The sequence below is a fragment of the Portunus trituberculatus genome, chromosome 16 (assembly GCF_017591435.1).
Source record: "Portunus trituberculatus isolate SZX2019 chromosome 16, ASM1759143v1, whole genome shotgun sequence".
NCBI lineage: Eukaryota > Metazoa > Arthropoda > Malacostraca > Decapoda > Portunidae > Portunus > Portunus trituberculatus.
In genome coordinates, this window is record NC_059270.1 from 9,758,716 (window position 1) to 9,779,087 (window position 20,372).

General features: G+C 38.2%; 1 protein-coding gene across 1 annotated transcript in view; it reads right to left on the reverse strand.

The window, feature by feature from the left end:
- LOC123504394 overlaps positions 1 to 13,874 on the reverse strand; it is a 36,440-nt gene extending 22,566 nt beyond the window's left edge. The window contains exon 1 of the mRNA XM_045254853.1: positions 13,494 to 13,874. Within this exon, the coding sequence (XP_045110788.1) occupies positions 13,494 to 13,564 (71 nt within the window). The 5' untranslated portion in view covers positions 13,565 to 13,874. The remainder of the gene's footprint in view (positions 1 to 13,493) is intronic.
- Between the last annotated feature and the right edge of the window lie 6,498 nt (positions 13,875 to 20,372).

Genomic DNA, 20,372 nt, shown 5'->3' on the forward strand with positions numbered 1-20,372 from the left:
TATTTTACGAAGTTTTTTTGTGGATTTATCATACCATAGTTCCTGGACATCTCATTTCCTGTAGCTACGCAGAGAGAGAGAGAGAGAGAGAGAGAGAGAGAGAGATGCATGGGTGTGAAATGTAGTAATTCTAGTCTCTGAATTAAATGAGAGATAAATTTTGTTATTAAAATGGTAAAGACAAGGACGTTAAAATTAAGTCAAAGAAAAAGACAAGAACAGAGAAACAAACAAAAAGAAATTAATGGAAATTAGATTTAAAAGTGATATATGATATTATTAGAAAACAGATATAAAATGATGAAGAGAACGCTTGCATTTGATCACTTGCACTGTGCACTCAAGTTCTCTCTCATTGTAGTGCCAGCTCGGCCACGCTCCACAGTCCCAGCTTCAAGTGGGGTCAACCAGCTGAATCATTCCATTGTGACTTAGATCAAGGGATTAAATTACTCTCACTTCAATTTGACATGTGTGCAAAAATATCTTCTTCCAAGGAGGGATGTCACGAGGAGCCAGTCTGTAATTTCTTTGAATTGCCTCCGTTTATCTTCTTGAATATGGTTTGAGGTGAATGCTCTACACTATTTTCGTGTTTTGTATACTGATGAAAGGAGAGGGTTTTGCAATTCATAGATATGTTTTTATCTTTAAGTTCTTTTATGAAATCATTAGTATTCTAGCGGTGATGGATTAATACTCCCGTTAAAACAATCATTAGAGTTTCCATAAATAAAAGTTTATCATAATTCTTACTATTAACAGGTGCAACACATCCCGATGAGATAAGAGGCGCATTGCAATACATTTGTTATCTTTTTTGGTAAGATTATTGGCATTCTAGCTGGGGCAGATAGATAGTATTTTGAAAGCACAATTATAGAGGAATTAGAAATTTTATATCTAACTTTTTATCGTGGAAATTTTGCAAGCCCAAAGTTTCTCATAAGATCCATGTGTGAAATAACGAGATTTTAATAGCGGTGGAAAGATTATACACATTTAGAATCCATTCATTAGTATAGTTTTCAAAAGGTGAAAAAAATTAAGGATCAATTTTAGACTAACAGTAATTATAAGTATTTGAATATTTATTCAAGCTTTTCTTCAGAAAGATGATAAGCGGCGTATAACGGGTGTTGCTTTTTGTGTGAACTGATAAAGCTCAGACTTTTTACACGCTGTTTCTATTATCTAGCTGATGCTCAGAGAGAGAGAGAGAGAGAGAGAGAGAGAGAGAGAGAGAAAATTTACCAGTTACCAGTAAGTAATTTATGGATATGCTACTTCATTTAATTTTTATATACTTGTTCATGTGTAAATCTTTTTCCTCTTCACTTTTGTTGCTTTTCTCTTAGCAGTGGCAGTATCAACAGAAATGGTAGAGAAAGTAGAAAGAGAGAGTGAAAAGTGTCGAGAGAGGAGGTCGAGTAATTGGTGGAGATGAATATTGAAAAGGAAGGGAGGTGGAGAGGAATATTTTACAGCAAGAGGAGGAGGAGGGAGAGAAAGGAGATCAATATTTCATAGAATTTTATATGGAAGAAGTTATCCCTTTACCCTGCCTTGACTGCACCTTGATGCCTCACTTTTGAGGTGTCTGACAAGATTACCGCTACCACTGCAACCACAATCACTGTTCCTACTCACGACTACGTCTCATTGAAGTTTCAAAATTCGGTGACGAGCGCGCACTGGATGCCCAAGGCCTTGTGCGATAGCGGAAGGAGTGCAGAGCCTGATATAATCTTGGGGAGCGTGTACTTAGTTCCGACCCAGATGTTCTGTCACACAGGACTGTCTCATAACAGCTGAAGCATAAAGCCTGTTATCTCTGACACACACACACACACACACACACACACACACACACACACACACACACACACACACACACACACACACACACACACACACACACACACACACACACACACACACACACACACACACACACACACACACACACTTTAACCAGATTTAAGTTTTGCTGTTTGCCTCACACGCCAAATATAAATAGTGTAAGGTTACTTTTCTGCAGCTACTACAGTGTTTTTCTTTTGAATTTGAAAGCCTTCACATGTGAGGTATGATTTCAAGGACAGAGGCACCAATCAATGTGAAGATCCCTCTGTTTTCTTGTCCCTTACCGCATAACAGTTCTCCATGTGATATTACGTGCCCCCTCTGTTGACAATGAGCGTCTTTATAATACTTGTTTGCGTGTTACAAATGTAAACGACAAACTTTAAACTCCTCTACACATACGCGATCCAAAACTTTATAGGACAAATTTGACTACCGATCCTAAATAGTCAGAAACGGTAAGAACCGAGGTCCTGAGAGAAAAGAGACAAGTTTAGGTAAAAGCAGGCCCTGGCGTGTCTGAGGTGTGGTCACATAAGAGATGCGGGCAAATAACGGTTGATTGTTTGATAGCGTGTTACACAGTTCTCGCGTGGCGACCCTGATCTTGAGCTCAGCTGGTATGGCGGCGCTATCGTATGTACAGTACTGGGTATTATTCCTCTAACTAGTGATGTGAGCGGGAAAAAGGGCTGATGTTCCGGAGCTTTTGAAGAACCGACACCGTTTACATTTAATATGGAAATAATGTAATTTCATATTAATCAACAACCAACAAGTAAGTATCTTGTTTGGTGAATTGTATTAGAGATATTTATACTTAAGAATATCATGCATATAGCAATTATTTGTTTAACAAAATTCAATGTAGGAATTGATGTGTATTATTTTACTTGTCCAAAAGTTGATATAAACAATTCTATGAATAAAAAGGAAAGATGTCAGTATAACACAAAAACCGAAAATTAGACTACGTGAAACAGATAAAACAATGTTTATGTAAACGTGGGAATAGCCTTAAGTTTCTATCATGAACAGTGATAATGGAGACTGATAATGTGTTGATGAAGACATTCCCTGCGACACTAGGAGTACGTATATTCCTTGGATTAATTTTGTCTGGATACGGTGATTGAAAGAAATTTCATGTATGTAATAGGGAAAGAGTATTTGCAGAATATTTTCAACGAAAACTGTTCTTCCATGTAAGGAGATTCATTTAAACGATTCCTGTGTATCTAAGCTTAAAGGGTAACAGACACCAATTTTCTTTCTCTTTCCGTTTTCGGATAAGTGTAATAAAGTGTGTTATTGTATCATTGGGATGCATGGTCAGGTCTTAGTTTTCCTCACATGCAATATACCTTTCTCAAGAAACGGATCTTCTTAAAAGCTGTGTATCATCTGTATAGTACAACAAATATCAAATATCAAACTTTTGATATGACACCAGGTTAAAGAAAAACTTTAATACATATGCTATAGAATGAAAACATAATCTAAATGTTTAGGATGTGGCAGTGTGTATAGGTAGTTAGGGAGAGAGAGAGAGAGAGAGAGGTTTGTTTGTGTGTGTGTGTGTGTGTGTGTGTGTGTGTGTGTGTGTGTGTAATGATTATAATATACGGTTTATTAGGAGTTACAGTACATACATACTGAAAATCTACATAGTGGGGGTGGGATTTATGTCTAGTATTCTATCCTAGTGATTTATGGCTCGTACCATGGTGGGTATGGCGCTGTTTCTATAGCGGTCGGTTCTAGTGGCTCTTGTGGGTATGAGGACGTTGTTGTGACGGGTGGTGTGGACAGGGCGAGGGGTGGCAGGGGAGAAAGTGGGAGGAGGTGTGTGTGTGTGTGTATCATCTGTCATCACTTGCTAGCTGGCTGCAGCGTGAATGGAATTTTTATTTCTGCTCATAACATCCCTAAAGATCTGCTTTCACTTTTTTCATAATTTCCATGTCTGATTATTCTACAACGGAAATGAAGACAAGGAAGCTTAAGAAAAACTTACTTCCTAAACTAGTCGTATAGTAGCTTAAACACCTTAAAACTTTGGTCATTTGTGTGTCCTAAAAATGATAAAGTGCCACATAAAGGCGCGTGGCGAGGAAATCATCATAGCTTCATTTTAGCAGTTTTGTAAATTTTTCATTGTTCTTGAAATGCAAAATATACTGAGGCAGTGAAAGGAGATGGTGGTTGTGTGGATGATGGAGGTGGTGGTTAACCCCTTCAATATTGGGACACTTTTTTTACCTTGAGATTTGTGTACGATTAGACCATTTTATTGACATTAGGAAGTGTCTTTGAGGTCAGAAGATTAATGGCCACAGTCTTCACTGTTTTGATCCCCCACTTAAGTTCCTGAAGTTGTATAAAATCACCAAATAGTAAGCAGAATGAATATAGAAACGCGTCATGAAACTGAAGGTATTAAGGGCATGCAACTGGTCCTGTACCATAATGAAAACAACTAAGTATCGGTATTGCTTGATGACATTTGATGGTTTTGAGTTTCATCTCCTTCGTGCCTTATGCCGAAGTTGATATGATGTTTTAAATCACTGTTATGATATACATATTTATTGACGTGCAACAAATGAAAGGAACAGAACCGTAGGAATATATGCCCAAAACAACTAAACGATTTGGCTATCATCTAAAGCTGGAAAATCGCGGCCGAATGCCCTACTACTGTGCTGTTTGGCTAATATGTCATCATGAAATAAAACCTCAAGATGCAAGGTAACAGATAACGGGATTATATGGATTCTATACATGTTTGTAGGAATGTTTAAATGTTTCTTCTCTCACGGGCTTTGAAATGTTTACATCGAACATAAACAAATGGTTTCTGCTGCCTCTTTGATACACGTCGCTCTCTTGCTTTTGTTCCATGTACTTAAAATAAATGACAATTTCAACATTATATTTAATTCCTATGTTACGAGATTCTTCAAAGAGACATTCCCAATGAATAACTGATGGCCTTCTATGACATCTGATAAATTTATATAAACCATGAAACCATATTTGTGATGTCAAATGTGTCGCTTTTTACCGCTTTGATGATATACAGCTTGTGCAAAGATCTGTAGTGTTTTTCCTGTGTCTTTCCTTCACATCAAGAAACTATTCAAGAAAGTATATCAAGAAAATATTCACACAGACATTTTAAGAAGTATGTAGCAAATCTCTATACCTTCACCGTGTCAGGAGTTCCTTGTGTCTTGTAATAGTCACTGCTTTTCGTACTGTTGTAAATATTTCCTTCCTGTCTACCTTAGTGTTTAAGTTTCCTTCAATCTTTCTGTTAGAGCGCCTAGCATCATGTATGTTATTCTGGCGAAGGAAATAAAGAAATAAAGATTAAATATGATACTTGTCTTCTACTTTATTGGTGTTGCTTTGGTGTTTTGATTTCGAGCAGCAGTTAATTATTATTCATTAGCTTATCGGTGTAAGTGGAATTCATTAATCCTCTCGCTTGCATACAATTACGTTACCTCAATAATAAAGTGTGATATCTTTTATAAGCCTTTCTTGATATATTCATTCGTTGCCAAGACATGCCCACACACACACACACACACACACACACACACACACACACACACACACACACACACACACACACACACACACACACACACACACACACACACACACACACCGCGTAGTGTAGTGGTTAGCACACTCGACTCACAATCGAGAGGGCCGGGTTCGAGTCCCGCTAATCGGCGAGGCAAATGGGCAAGCCTCTTAATGTGTGGCCCCTGTTCACCTAGCAGTAAATAGGTATGGGATGTAACTCGAGGGGTTGTGGCCTCGCTTTCCCGGTGTGTGTTGTGTGTTGATGTGGTCTCAGTAATACCCGAAGATCGGTCTATGAGCTCTGAGCTCGCTCCGTAATGGGGAAGACTGGCTGGGTGAGCAGTAGGCGATCGAGGTGAATCACACACACACACACACACACACACACACACATTGCCTCAGCTACGTACAAATCAGATGGGAATCGAGATTGTGCAGCAAGAAGCTGATCGATAGATTGCGATAGTTACTATGCGTAGCAAGTTATTTGTATGACTGGATCATGGGATTAGAAAGAGGATATATGGGGCGAGGGTGAGTTGGAGGCTGACAGAGAAGACGAGGTTTTGCGAGGGAGACCGAGATGATCATTGGTAGGTATAGCAAGACCTGATTCATGGACATACCGGCCAGTAAGTGAAGACGTGTTGACCATATGTATATGTATAAATAAAATTGCCTGCGCCACTAATTGCCGAAGTTGAACAGCGCACCCTACATATACTCTTCATGTATGACCATACACACACACACACACACACAGTAGTGGTTAGCACGCTCGACTCACAATCGAGAGGGCCGGGTTCGAGTCCCGGTAAGCGGTGAGGCAAATGGGCAAGCCTCTTAATGTGTGGGGTGTGTTCATCTAACAGTAAATAGGTACGGGATGTAACTCGAGGGGTTGTGGCCTCGCTTTCCCGGTGTGTGTTGTGTGTTGATGTGGTCTCAGTTTTACCCGAAGATCGGTCTATGAGCTCTGAGCTCGTTCCGTAATGGGGAAGACTGGCTGGGTGACCAGCAAGCGATCGAGGTGAATTACACACACACACACACACGAGATTATCTAAATGATACTGAATTGTTTGATCTATAGTCACATAAGCGTCAATCAGCTGGACCAGCTTAATATTAAGTGTATGTCTGTTGCATTTAAATATGAACTGAAAACACCAATGATATTCTGTTGCAACGTTTCTTGTGCAGAAATAATATTTGTAGTGACTGATACAACTTGGATCGTATGGAAACTTTTCCAGTAGATATTTCAGAACATTATCGGTACTTTGATATAGGTGTATATATTTGTTTAGATCGTATGCAAATCTTATGACTATATTAAGCCTAAGGGAGACTAATGATTCCTTCCCTTTACATCTCTTACCACACTAAAACGTTTGGAAGTCCTCGGTTTGCTTCTTTCTATTTTCTTGTATTTGTGTATTGTCGATAATTGCTTTACGTCTTTAGATTACACTTATTAGAAGTCTTCTTAAGTGTGTGGTTGTGTCCTTTTCCTTACAAACAGTTGTAATTCAATAAAGAACTTTTTAAACGCTAAACAAATTATATTAATCCAGGCTAGTGATGTTTTCCCTTCAGAAGAGGATGCAGGGTTGAACATTACCCGCACAGTTGTAGACCTGCAGGCAGGTATCAATATTGTTGTGACTGCTTTGTTATTATAAATGTGCAGCACTTGTCACTTAAGTGTTCTAGGTTTATCGCATACAAAAGTAAGTCTTATCTCGTCATGGAAAAGAAGACGAATATTTCTGTTTGTCTGATACAGAGAGATTTGCCTTGTCAAACGACGTAGTGATTGATTTTTTGTGAATATTTTTGCTTTGTTTTGTATTTTGATATTGTCTTGTTTTTCAAATTTATAGTTTAATATTATAATCTTTTTTGTGGAATCGCCTCATCCTTGACAGTGCCTAACATCAATCAGTCTGATAATTTGACACAGTGCTGAATATACATGATAAGGTTACTGGCAGAAAAGCAGAAATGAGATCCTGCTCTGTATGAATGCTTCTGTGGGATTGAAAATGAGTACCTATGCCTTCTATATATATATATATATATATATATATATATATATATATATATATATATATATATATATATATATATATATATATATATATATATATATCTCTCTCTCTCTCTCTCTCTCTCTCTCTCTCTCTCTCTCTCTCTCTCTCTCTCTCTCTCTCTCTCTCTCTCTCTCTCTCTCTCTCTCTCTCTCTCTCTCTCTCTCTATATATATATATATATATATATATATATATATATATATATATATATATATATATATATATATATATATATATATATATATATATATATATATATATATATATATATATATATATATATATATATATATATATATATATATATATATATATATATATATATATATATATATATATATATATATATATATATATATATATATATATATATATATATATATATATATATATATATATATATATATATATATATATATATATATATATATATATATATATATATATATATATATATATATATATATATATATATATATATATATATATATATATATATATATATATATATATATATATATATATATATATATATATATATATATATATATATATATATATATATATATATATATAGCTTCCGCTCATATATATATATATATATATATATATATATATATATATATATATCACCACATATACCGCATCTTTGGTGCAACCTGGCTATCATGATGACATGTAGGTAACTTTAAACCACTCGTCAAATGGCAAAGCTTCAAAGAGTATATGATGGGATTCGAATCTAGTCGTGGACGTCTGCCCATTAGCTTACCACAATTATCCACTATATATATATATATATATATATATATATATATATATATATATATATATATATATATATATATATATATATATATATATATATGTAAAGGATGACTGGTACATGCAATTATATATGAAGATTCACGATCATGAAAAATTTTTCTTTGGAAAATTTGCTAAAGTTTAATGTAAGAAAAGAATGTGGGACTTGTTTTCCCTCTGTTACCCTTCTCTCTCTCTCTCTCTCTCTCTCTCTCTCTCTCTCTCTCTCTCTCTCTCTCTCTCTCTCTCTCTCTCTCTCTCTCTCTCTCATTGGTATTTTAATAGACATACTATTCACACTTTTTATATAATAGCTCGCATAAAGCAGAAGTAATAATAATATAAGCAATATTGATAGTATTAAATAATATTGTTCAGGGTGTCGTTGGTGTTATTGAGCTTGTCTGCTAGTTATTTGTTCGATAACTTAAAAAGTCTTAAGTGGAGCAACCAACAGCGTGCCCTTCATCACGTATCAGAAATAATGTTATACAATACAAAAAGACAAATAGACATGAATAAAATAAATAGGTAAGTAGAATACATAAGTAGAGATAAGATGAAATAAACAATAAAAATAGAACCCTTTATCTGCCTCCTAATAGAAGTCAAATCCATTCAAATTTAGGCGTTTTTTTTTTTTTTTAAATGTAAGCATAGATATGCAATAATATCGTCATGTCAGTAATCTTCTCTTTTATTGGGATATTTGCAAATTCTTGATCTATGTGCGTGAATTCTTTGAAAGTCTGATGATAAGGTTAAACTTATTCGATAAAAGATCATTCCTGTATGTAGTGACTGAATAAATCATTTAATATCATCCACAAATTCACAGAAGATAAAGAAAAATGCCTTTCTTAAGAGATACCAACATCATTCCAAGGAACATAAAATATTTCACGTTTTAATTGTAATCAGTGTAATTCGCACGTAAGACGATATTCCCGTCAAGATATTGTTACTGGACTTATAAACGAAGACGCCTATTCTACGTCAAAACTTTGAGAGCGTCGCACACTGGCTGGAATCCTGTTAGTTTCCTTGGCGATGAACTGAAAACGATTGATTTCCTCTCCCATCACATCTTTCCCCATCTCCCTCTTTCAGCCATTTCCAGTAGCAATTGTAGGATATATGTTTTTCTACTCCTCTTTCTCTTCACAAAAACTCGAATTATATCTCCGTGCTGATCCTCAAAGCTTCTACACGTCAAAAAAAAACTCTTAGAAGGCCGGAAAGTTGCTGACGTTTTGTCCACACCCACCGACCACAACCCGCGAAGTTGCTCCTGTCAGGGTCAGGCACTTGCCAGCGGGTACAAGGGAAAAAATATAACAAAGGCTCGCCGTCAAAACCGTCACAACCTGCTGTCTGGAGTTCGTGCGTCATTGGCTTAGGCTGCCCACGCTTCTGGTGAACTTTAACTTTTAAGAAAATACAATATTTAACTTAGAATCCCATGACAAATTTGTACGTTGTTTCAGTGCTTGATCATGATTTATCCTACAACGATTCTGACTTTTTTTTTTTTTCTCTCTGACCCAGTGGGGAATGCGAGTTTCCCTTGTCTCTTATAACAAAACTATTCATGACATTGATGCTATCACGATCAAATATCCCAATTAATTGTTCCCAACTTGAGATTATTTAACGAGCAACAAAAAGGTAGATTGGTCTGCAGGCAAAGATTCAGTCTCATCCCATTAATTCACCACCAGACGATTGATTTACTATTATATTCCAGGTAGTGGTGAGCCATTCTCCTAATTGGAAATGTGTTCTCACTATGTGCACTCAGAAATTTTGAATTACCTGCCTGCTTTTGTATTTTCCCTTTTGTCTTTAGATTTAACTGTTTCAAGAGCTAGGTTACAAGATATTTCTCAAAGTTTGGATAGCCCCTTTGACAACACTTTTATACGACCTGGTACCATTTTATTATGTTCTAGAGAAAAGTCTCTTTTAGATCAAGAAGAAAAATTACTCCAGAAGACAGACAATGCAGTCTTAGAAAAGAGTGACATAATGAACACTTCAACTCCGTTAAATAATTGTTCTTCGTTGAGTAATTTTTCGTGGCAACTCTCTCTCTCTCTCTCTCTCTCTCTCTCTCTCTCTCTCTCTCTCTCTCTCTCTCTCTCTCTCTCTCTCTCTCTCTCTCTCTCTCTCTCTCTCTCTCTCTCTCTCTCTCTCTCTCTCTCTCTCTCTCTCTCTCTCTCTCTCTCTCTCTCGTTGGCCCGTTTCTATTTTATAAGAAAGAAAAATACCAATCTATGTAAGGCGCGAGTGACGCTACAGTAACTTTTCTGCCTAAGGCATTTACCTGCAGCACAATGCTTCCCTTCCTCTCTTTCCCACCACCAGCCCTGTTGTCCATGAACCAGTCGCCCACGACTTGCTCCCAGGTGCAGGAACTATTGCGTGGGGGAAAGTTGGGAAACTTTTTTACTGTAGATTTTCAGTAAAGGAAACAAGAAAAAAATACTGTAAAGTTGCAATGTTTTGAATATGTAAATGAATAGATAGACAGATAGATAGTCATATAGATATAGGTAGCTAAATAAGCAAGGATAGATAGATACGTCGATATGGATATTCAAGACTTAAGTTGGGATGTATAGAGTATTATATTAATGAATCGATGAATGGACAGGTACATATATTTAGAATGTCTCGAAACTAAAGTTACATATTTCAGGATATAATAGTTCAAGTATTTGCAAGTTCGAAATTCTCCGTGCATATATACCTTGCTTTACTTTATTTTGTGAAAAGTTAATGTGTAAGTTGTAAATTGCTGTAACCGATCTCGTATTTTTTTCGTGTGTGTGTGTGTGTGTGTGTGTGTGTGTGTGTGTGTGTGTGTGTGTGTGTGTGTGTGTGTGCGCGCGCGCGCAATATAAGGAGTTAAATCCTTACAGAAAACAGATATCAAATAATAAGTGAAATTTTTGTATGTGTCAGTGAGGGAAAAGGGCAAGTAACATAGCAATGTACATTTTTAGATATACATGACAACTCACTACAAATGTCATCTCCTTTGACAGTCTTAACATTTCAGTGACAAGCCTCGTGAATCAACTGACTGCCAAAGAACATCTTTTCGCTCCTGTCATTCCATATCTGTTGTGCAGCTTGCCAGCTTCCTCAAGGCGCTGAAGCAGCTGCTGTCTAGAATGTGTGATTTGTTATTTTTATATCAAATGTTTCATATCTCCAATCGAAGAGATTCATTGACAGTAGTTCTGGGGATCTTTCTGGTCATTCCTATAGGTCTCCATAAGCTATAAGATAAGGAATCTGATTCCAGTGGAGCTGCTCTCCCAGCGCACAAATATACGTAGGTCAGTTTCTCGCAAAATAAAGCAAAACACATATGTATGGAGTATTTCCAACTTGAAATGTTACGTAGAGTATCATATCCCGATGTATCTCCTAATTCGTGGGATATTCTTTTGATAGATATATAGGGAATGGTATGTGTACATAGGTAGGTAAATGCGTAGCTAGTTAGCTATATGTATGAACAGGAAAATAGATAGATAGTTAGACAAATAGTTGAATACAGGAAGATATAACATTAATCTCTACTCTGTGGACAAACTACTAATCTGTACGGAAAGACCAATCATACGATGCGAGAGAAAAGAAAGTAATATGAAAGATAAATAAGACTCCATCCTCGTTATACGTAGAGGTATTTGCGGTATTTAGATACTCCCAAACACCTGGTCGATATTAATATTCTATATAATTGCTGCAGATAAGCGATTGACTCACTTCTTCATCTTCACCTCTAACCTGAGGCACTTTACAGGGGCTCCTTCTCTCTGTGATACCGCGTTTCATTTACCTAACCCGCTCTTATCTGCTAATGAGGCCTAGATTCTTGACTCGTTAACCGGAAGTAAGATGCGTGATCACACGCACCTACTTAAAAGACGGATATGCATTTGTGTGTTCTTCCTTTTTGTTCCTTGATATAGTCAGTGGTGGGATGCCTTTTGTTTTTTATTAAACCATTATTTGCACATGGATTCATTAGAAAAAAGCCGATATAGGGTACTGAAGGAGGGGAATTTCTCAGTACATACCACGAGATGTGTTAAAACTATAAATATTTCAAGGATTTGAATCGGAGCAGTATCTACAGTTCCACCATACCAGATTACATGCCATTCTTGAGCTAGACAATCACACACACCACCAAGACAGTGACTGTGCTGTTATTTCCCCTTCATATAATGAGTCAGCACCGTAATAAGTGTTCCTGCCTCTTTCTCGGTACAGTAATACAGGGTAATAGACAGAGTGAGTCAGTGATGAGTTGATATTCAGGTGGTGAACGATTATTCAAGGTGAACCGCAGTTAATCCAATACACGTGCACTGGAGGCGTGTCTGAGTTGAGGAAGGAGGAGGAGGAGGAGGAGGAGGAGGAGGAGGAAATAAGAGAAGTAAGATAGTTGATGAATTAATACTTCTTTGTTGACTTGCAATATCGAATGTGCTTCTTTATTTGATTCCGGTGCACACTACACAACTAGTTGATTTCCAATCACTTTGGAAATTATATCCAATAAGATAAAAAAAAAAAATAACATTTGACAAGATGATAAATTAAGTGTCTAATGAAAACACTGTGTGTGTGTGTGTGTGTGTGTGTGTGTGTGTGTGTGTGTGTGTGTGTGTGTGTGTGTGAGGCGTTTGTCCGCACATGTATGTGTTGAACCAGAAACCATAGCAACCCTTCACGCAAGGACATTTACATATTTTTTTCATAGACTTAGCAACAACACACCCAATTCTTAATAAATCCTATTTATAAACCTATTTTTCTTCGGAAGGTTTTCTTTCCATGTTTTCTTTAATTTCAAAATGTAAATTCATGCTCTCGCTTGTGTGTGTGTGTGTGTGTGTGTGTGTGTGTGTGGGTGGGTGGGTGTGTGGGTGGGTGGATGGATGGATATTTGTATGCATGCGTGCGTGTGTTCCTGGGAGAAAGTAAAGGAACCGTTGCCAGGTCAAGAAGAGAAAATTCTCAGAACAGCCAATTGCAGTGTAGCACCAATACTCTGACCAAGCCAGCGGGCGATAAGCTAACACGCTGTTATTTACTCACCGTGATGGCTTGCGGCGACGTCCAGATGGTGGGTGCCGCAATAGTGCAACGTGTGCGCCGTGCGTAGGCATCCGGGGGATGATGAAAGGCTGCAGAATTAAACCGCAATCACTCCACGATTATCTGAGCACTTGCCGCTCCTGACAATATACACTTACATAATCATTACACTAACAGCGCAGGAGGCATGTCACACGCAATAAGAAGAGAACGTGATATGTTGCCAAACTGGCGATGTGGATGGAGATTGTCGCGGTGCTGATCGGCTGGCGGCGGACAGGCAGAAGACGCGGTTGTGGTGGTGCGTGAGTGAGCTGGCTGGATGGACCTCGGCCCCTCACTGACTAACTGCGCCGCCGCTCTCTTTCTCCCTGTTGACACCCTCAGCCTCCCGCCCTCCCACGTCTCTCTCTCTCTCTCTCTCTCTCTCTCTCTCTCTCTCTCTCTCTCTCTCTCTCTCTCTCTCTCTTATAGATGCTCCACCGCCATCCGTCCTTCCCATCTCCATTCTCCTTATTTCATTCTACTCGCGACAGCGTTACGTGCACATCACTCACATTACTGTAGAGGGGAGAAAGCGTCACTTTATCCTTTCTTCCATCCTTCTTCCTTTTCAACCTGCACCTTTTCTTTGTTATCCCCGTGGCGACCATACTAATGAACCCACAGAGGATCAACATCATCAATACATACATGACATACTCACCCTGAAAGATGGAATGAGTATATGAATATATAGTCAATTCACTTAATACTTTTTACCCTGATTATGCCTTATTGGAAGGTTAACCTAAATAAAAAAAAAAAACTATGTATTTGTTTAATCTCATCAAACATAACATTTGTATTACAACTACAGGGAGAAACTAAAAGAAAAAATTAAAAGAACAAAGCAACTGTTTGTGTGAGCTGTCATTCAGTTAGTATTGGTTAAGCACTTTATTATGATTGGAGCTAAAAGAACATAGTGAACACTCCTATCTAACCAATTTTGTTTCGTATGATTGCTTTGTATACGAGAAATATTGGTCACACACACACACACACACACACACACACACACACACACACACACACACACACACACACACACACACACACACACACACACACACACACACACAACGTTTAAGAAGCCTAAGTAATAATTACTGAAGCACTATACAGCATTATCTTTAGAATGCGACGAAAGATTTAGTCTGAGAGAGAAGAGGAAGATTCAACTTTAGGAGAGAAGAGAGAGACTGGCACAGGCAGAGATAAGACAGAAGATTGACAGCGAAGAGGAAGATAGGAGAGAGACTATCAGTGGGAGGACGTAAGAGATTCATTCAGAGAGAGAGAGAGAGAGAGAGAGAGAGAGAGAGAGAGAGAGAGAGAGAGAGAGAGAGAGAGAGAGAGAGAGAGAGAGAGAGAGAGAGAGAGAGAGAGAGAGAGAGTCATCCAGACAGTGTGTGGAAGAGAAAGATTTAGAAAAATAATTAGAAAGAGATTTAGTATATATATATATATATATATATATATATATATATAGAGAGAGAGAGAGAGAGAGAGAGAGAGAGAGAGAGAGAGAGAGAGAGAGAGAGTATATATCTGACTCTCAGCACCCATAGAAGTATCTTCAGTCACTTGATTAACTCATGCATATAAAGAAGGTGAGGGATTTTTGGTAGCGATAAAAAATGGATGCACCATAAAGGAGAAACCACCTTCGTATATGTCGTCGTGGAGAAATGTCAGAGGGTGAAGAGTTTGACAAATAGAACCTTTCTTTATTGTCCCAGAACTGCGTGTTAGCATTGGTCACACTACTGGTTGTGGCGTTCTTGAAATACTTACCGAAACCAAAGAAAATTAATACACACACACACACACACACACACACACACACACACACACACACACACACACACACACACACACACACATATCAAAAGTTATAATATACACACGAAGGAACTAAACACGTAAACTACTGACGACACCACAATTCGGTGTGCCTGCGTTCGTGCACACGTCTTAATCTAGACACAAAGAAACCATACCACATAAAATACTGACGACGCCCAGAATCGTATCCTAATATCATGATAGGTTTTGTGTGTGTGTGTGTGTGTGTGTGTGTGTGTGTGTGTGTGTGTGTCTGCGTGTGCATGTGCATGGTGTTTGAGGTCTTTTGACCAGTCAGTTCTCCCCTTCACCAAGCTCAGCAGTAGCCAGAACCCCCTGGAGACATACGACTGACTACCCGACACGTGCGCCTTTCAGAACAAACACACTGACCGCCTCCAGGGTGGGTTTAGTGGCGGTGGTGGGCTGGGTTGATAGACCAAACCACTCATCCCGACCCACATCATAAACCATCTCGCTATGGCTGATAAATTTGATTGTCACACTCCTGATGGTTGAGTGAAGGCTACATCTCCCGGTTTTATTTCTTTGTTTACCCGCTTCTTTGTTCGTGTGTTCTACATATCTTTCATAGAGTACATCAAAGAAAAGTAGAACTCAGAAGGCAGTGACGGAGATGTTGTTTGATGTAGAGAAATATTACACACACACACACACACACACACACACACACACACACACACACACGGCCCGGTAGCTCAGTGGTTAGAGCGCTGGCGTCACAAGCCAGATGACCGGGGTTCGATTCCCCGGCCGGGTGGAGATATTTGGGTGTGTCTCCTTTCACGTGTAGCCCTGTTCACCTAGCAGTGAGTAGGTACGGGATGTAAATCGAGGAGTTGTGACCTTGTTGTCCCGGTGTGTGGTGTGTGCCTGGTCTCAGGACCTATCCCAAGATCGGAAATAATGAGCTCTGAGCTCGTTCCGTAGGGTAACGTCTGGCTGTCTCGTCAGAGACTGCAGCAGATCAAACAGTGAATTACACACACACACACACACACACACACACACGTAACAAAACAGGCGGACACTAAGATTAAATAAAGAAATAGTTATTGAAAAAAGGATGAACAGACATAACCAAGAGATCATACGTGGTTTCTAGCAAACTAATCTATCCCTTGCCACTGGGTGAAGATCGCATTATATTACCAAAGTAAAGGAGAAGTGCACCAGGCAACAATGGCAAGACATAACGCTCTCGCAGCAAAAACTGGAAACGCCTGGAGCCTTCTCTGTAGACTCGCCGCTGGTAGACTTGTCTGTTCAAGGTCGTAGCTATTGTACAGATATATATTCTTATTCTGCAAGGGAGACTCAAGCAGCGCCTCTAGTGATCCTAACAGAGTTATTGGTATCATATTCTTTGTTAAGCACTTGTAAGTGTTAATAATTCAAAACATGTGTATGATTACCGATTCAACTCGTTTCTGGCATTTTTATTGCTACTTTTCACACGAAACTCAAGGAACTCCCTCTAGTCACGCTGGAATATAACTTCGTATATGTTTCTTGTTACTATGTTTTGTAAGAGTTGATTCATGCAGGATATAATGAAAGGTTCAAGTCACTTACCGAGAGCTGCTCAAACGTGATGACCGCACATCAAATGGTTTCAAAGCTGATTATCATCGTCACTCTTCCAATCGTGTTTTGTTTCCTTGTGTTTACTTAATTTTATACATGAATGTTTAAAATGATAATGGTTATTTGTAGTAATTTTACATAAATATAAAATGTATTTTAAAATCTCTCTCTCTCTCTCTCTCTCTCTCTCTCTCTCTCTCTCTCTCTCTCTCTCTCTCTCTCTCTCTCTCTCTCTCTCTCTCTCTCTCTCTCTCTCTCTCTCTCTCTCTCTCTCTCTCTCTCTCTCTCTCTCTCTCTCTCTCTCTCAGATCAATCAGTCACACTCATTGCCTGGCAGCGAACAACACGTGTACGCCGGATAAAACGAGTCCCCAAGTCACAATTTTAACATTGAAATTTGCTCTCTCTCTCTCTCTCTCTCTCTCTCTCTCTCTCTCTCTCTCTCTCTCTCTCTCTCTCTCTCTCTCTCTCTCTCTCTCTCTCTCTCTCTCTCTCTCTCTCTCTCTCTCTCTATATATATATATATATATATATATATATATATATATATATATATATATATATATATATATATATATATATATATATATATATATATATATATATATATATATATATTAATACACAGTTCTGTCATGGGTATTGTTGGTATGGATGTTGTTGATCCTGTTTATTTTTCAGTAATCATTATCTCTGTGCAGCAGCCACCCCTGTTGTTGCTTCTGTTATTTATAGTCATTGCCGTGAATACTTGTCAATATTGCGATAGTGACGATAATGATGAAAATTTACCTTTGTAATTGTTATTGTTTCTGTGACTTATTCGTTTCTGTGCTGCATGAATAGCCCCATAAATAAAGTGGTGCTAGAGTATAGGTACTGAGTTTTTAACAATCGGCAACGGAAAAAAAGCTAAACTTTCTCTTCTCTGTTTCTCTTTTCGCTAAATTATAGGGATTTCCGCTTTTCCTCGGTGTCTCAAGGATGTTAGTGAATGATGGTGTCGAGGGTCAACATGATGTCTGGTAATAGGTTACCTTCTTTCCCTTACTAGTGCCTCGCATGAAGTCTTAAGGAAATACTGTGAATATCTTACTTTTCTTGTTTTCTCTTAACGTGCCTTTCTTGAAGCATTAAGTAAATATGGCGAATAACTTAATTTCCTCTTTATGCTTTTATGTAAGTTTTATTTGGGTAGCAGCGATACACACATTTACTTATCTCTGTGCTTGAATTTGACTTCTTCAGATTCAAGATAAGATTAAATCATTAGAAACAAAAAAAAGAAGACGACTTTATTATATTTATGCATATAGAAATTTTTAGAGGGAAGGTAAGGAATGGTCATTGTTCATCAGTCCTATTCATTCCCACATTTTCTGGTCTGAATATCCATTTAAGCATCGTCATGATGTTTAAGATTGCCCTCATAGGAAGCATTAGGTTTTTTTTACACAGGAACGGCTCGTCTGGCACGGTATTGTAAGAATTCAGCAGTCCAACTCACAGACGAGAGCATGTGCTGGGAGACCATTTGGCTTTGATGCCTTTCACGTTGTATGCCTCCAGCTATGTCGCCTTAATCTAGCGTGGCGTGGTGCCTAATTGAACTTTCCCTCATCCATTGTGGAAGCCTTTGTCTAACTGTGGAACAATGTATCATCTTCATGTCACGTGGCACTATTCCCACTTTAAACAATGAACATATTCCAGCAGGATCAATCACCTTTGCTCTATCCACCAGCCTTATAAAGATCATACTGGTGCCCTTGCGCCACTACCGCTGAAATCAGCAACGACGAAGGTAGTATTGTCATTGATTGTACGCTAAAGTGGCAAATTATCTCTTTAGAAAGATATGCTAATACACGACTTCCTTAAAACCCACTAAGTGTGAGTACAGCACTTATGTAACAACTAAAATAGAGAATGAAATACACTTGAGTGACTATGATCTGCATTTACCAGAGAGAATCATGTAATGTGAAGCAGATTTGCAAAGATAGATGGAATTAGGTAGCTTAAGCACACAGGGACTGCCTCGTATAGGCCTGACGGCCTCTTGCAGTTTCCCTCTTTTCTTATGTTCTTATGTTCTTAAGATGAAATTAGTTATTTTTAAGAAAATAAAAATGAAATTAAATATTAACTTATAAAAAATATTAATATCATATGAAGATGATGCAGAAAATGCGTTGCCATGTACGAAACATACATGTTGCTAGCACAGATTTTTTTAACCCGGAAGCAGTAAGAGAGAAAGTCTTGCAATTATTTCAAAGACGGATTCACGGCTCATTCTTTTTTCTTTCAGTAAACCTTGCTGTACTGCAGTTGTAATGTAATATTTTATGAATAGTTTCTGCCCCTTGAACCATCTGCATTTTTCACTATTATATTCGTCATCGCACTGGTGGTGAATGATTTTTATAGAAATAATAAAGGAATAGCACAAAATCATAGTAAAATATTTATTTCAGTATATTCTGTGTTCACTGTAAGTAGAGATGGGGAACATACACTCTATATGTATGCACGGCAACAAAAACTTGAGGTCTGTGTACTTGCTGACCTACATAGAGTAGAGGTACAGGGTGAAGCAAAAAAAGAGTGCCCAAACATCCCTCTCTGTTCCACCATTCCTTACACCTGCAGGCCACCTGAATGGTTACCTGACGTAATATATCGGGAAGAGAAAAACTAGTGACCCAGATGCTGTAAATGTAGTCTCTCACTCAACGTAGGGTTAAAAGAAAAAAAACTACCTAATGAGACAGTTGTAAACAGCTAGGTGGAGTACAATGACACTATCCCTGACAATAGAGTAATACTGAAGAACTCCCATTAGTGTCAATGTATAGAGACTACTCGGCTCGTGTGACGTCATCTGTAGCACCTGAAAGAAGAGGAGAGTTGTAGGTTAGGAGAGGGGGAGGAGAGGCAGCTGTGGCGGGCAGGGCAGAGGGGGGAAGAAGGGCCGCGGGTCACTAATAGAATGTGCGCGGCTTTACGAGTCGCTGGCGTCCGTGTGAAGGGAAGTGGCCAATTGTTGGCTCTTCTGTCACTATTGTCCACAGTTTTATGGTGCTCACCTTCCCTCCTCTCCTCCTCCTAATCGTTACTGATATCTCACATTCCTCTGTTTCTTTCCTTCATTCTTCAAAATGCCAATGTAATTCTCTCTCTCTCTCTCTCTCTCTCTCTCTCTCTCTCTCTCTCTCTCTCTCTCTCTCTCTCTCTCTCAGCAATCCCTGATTTGAGGGAATTTTTCTCATATTTATATATATTTTATTTTAACTATCTACACTAATACTGTTGTTCCTTAGTTCACTAGTACCGGTTCGTTTTCTTCAATCTCTAATGTGTTCTTTTTTCAATTGT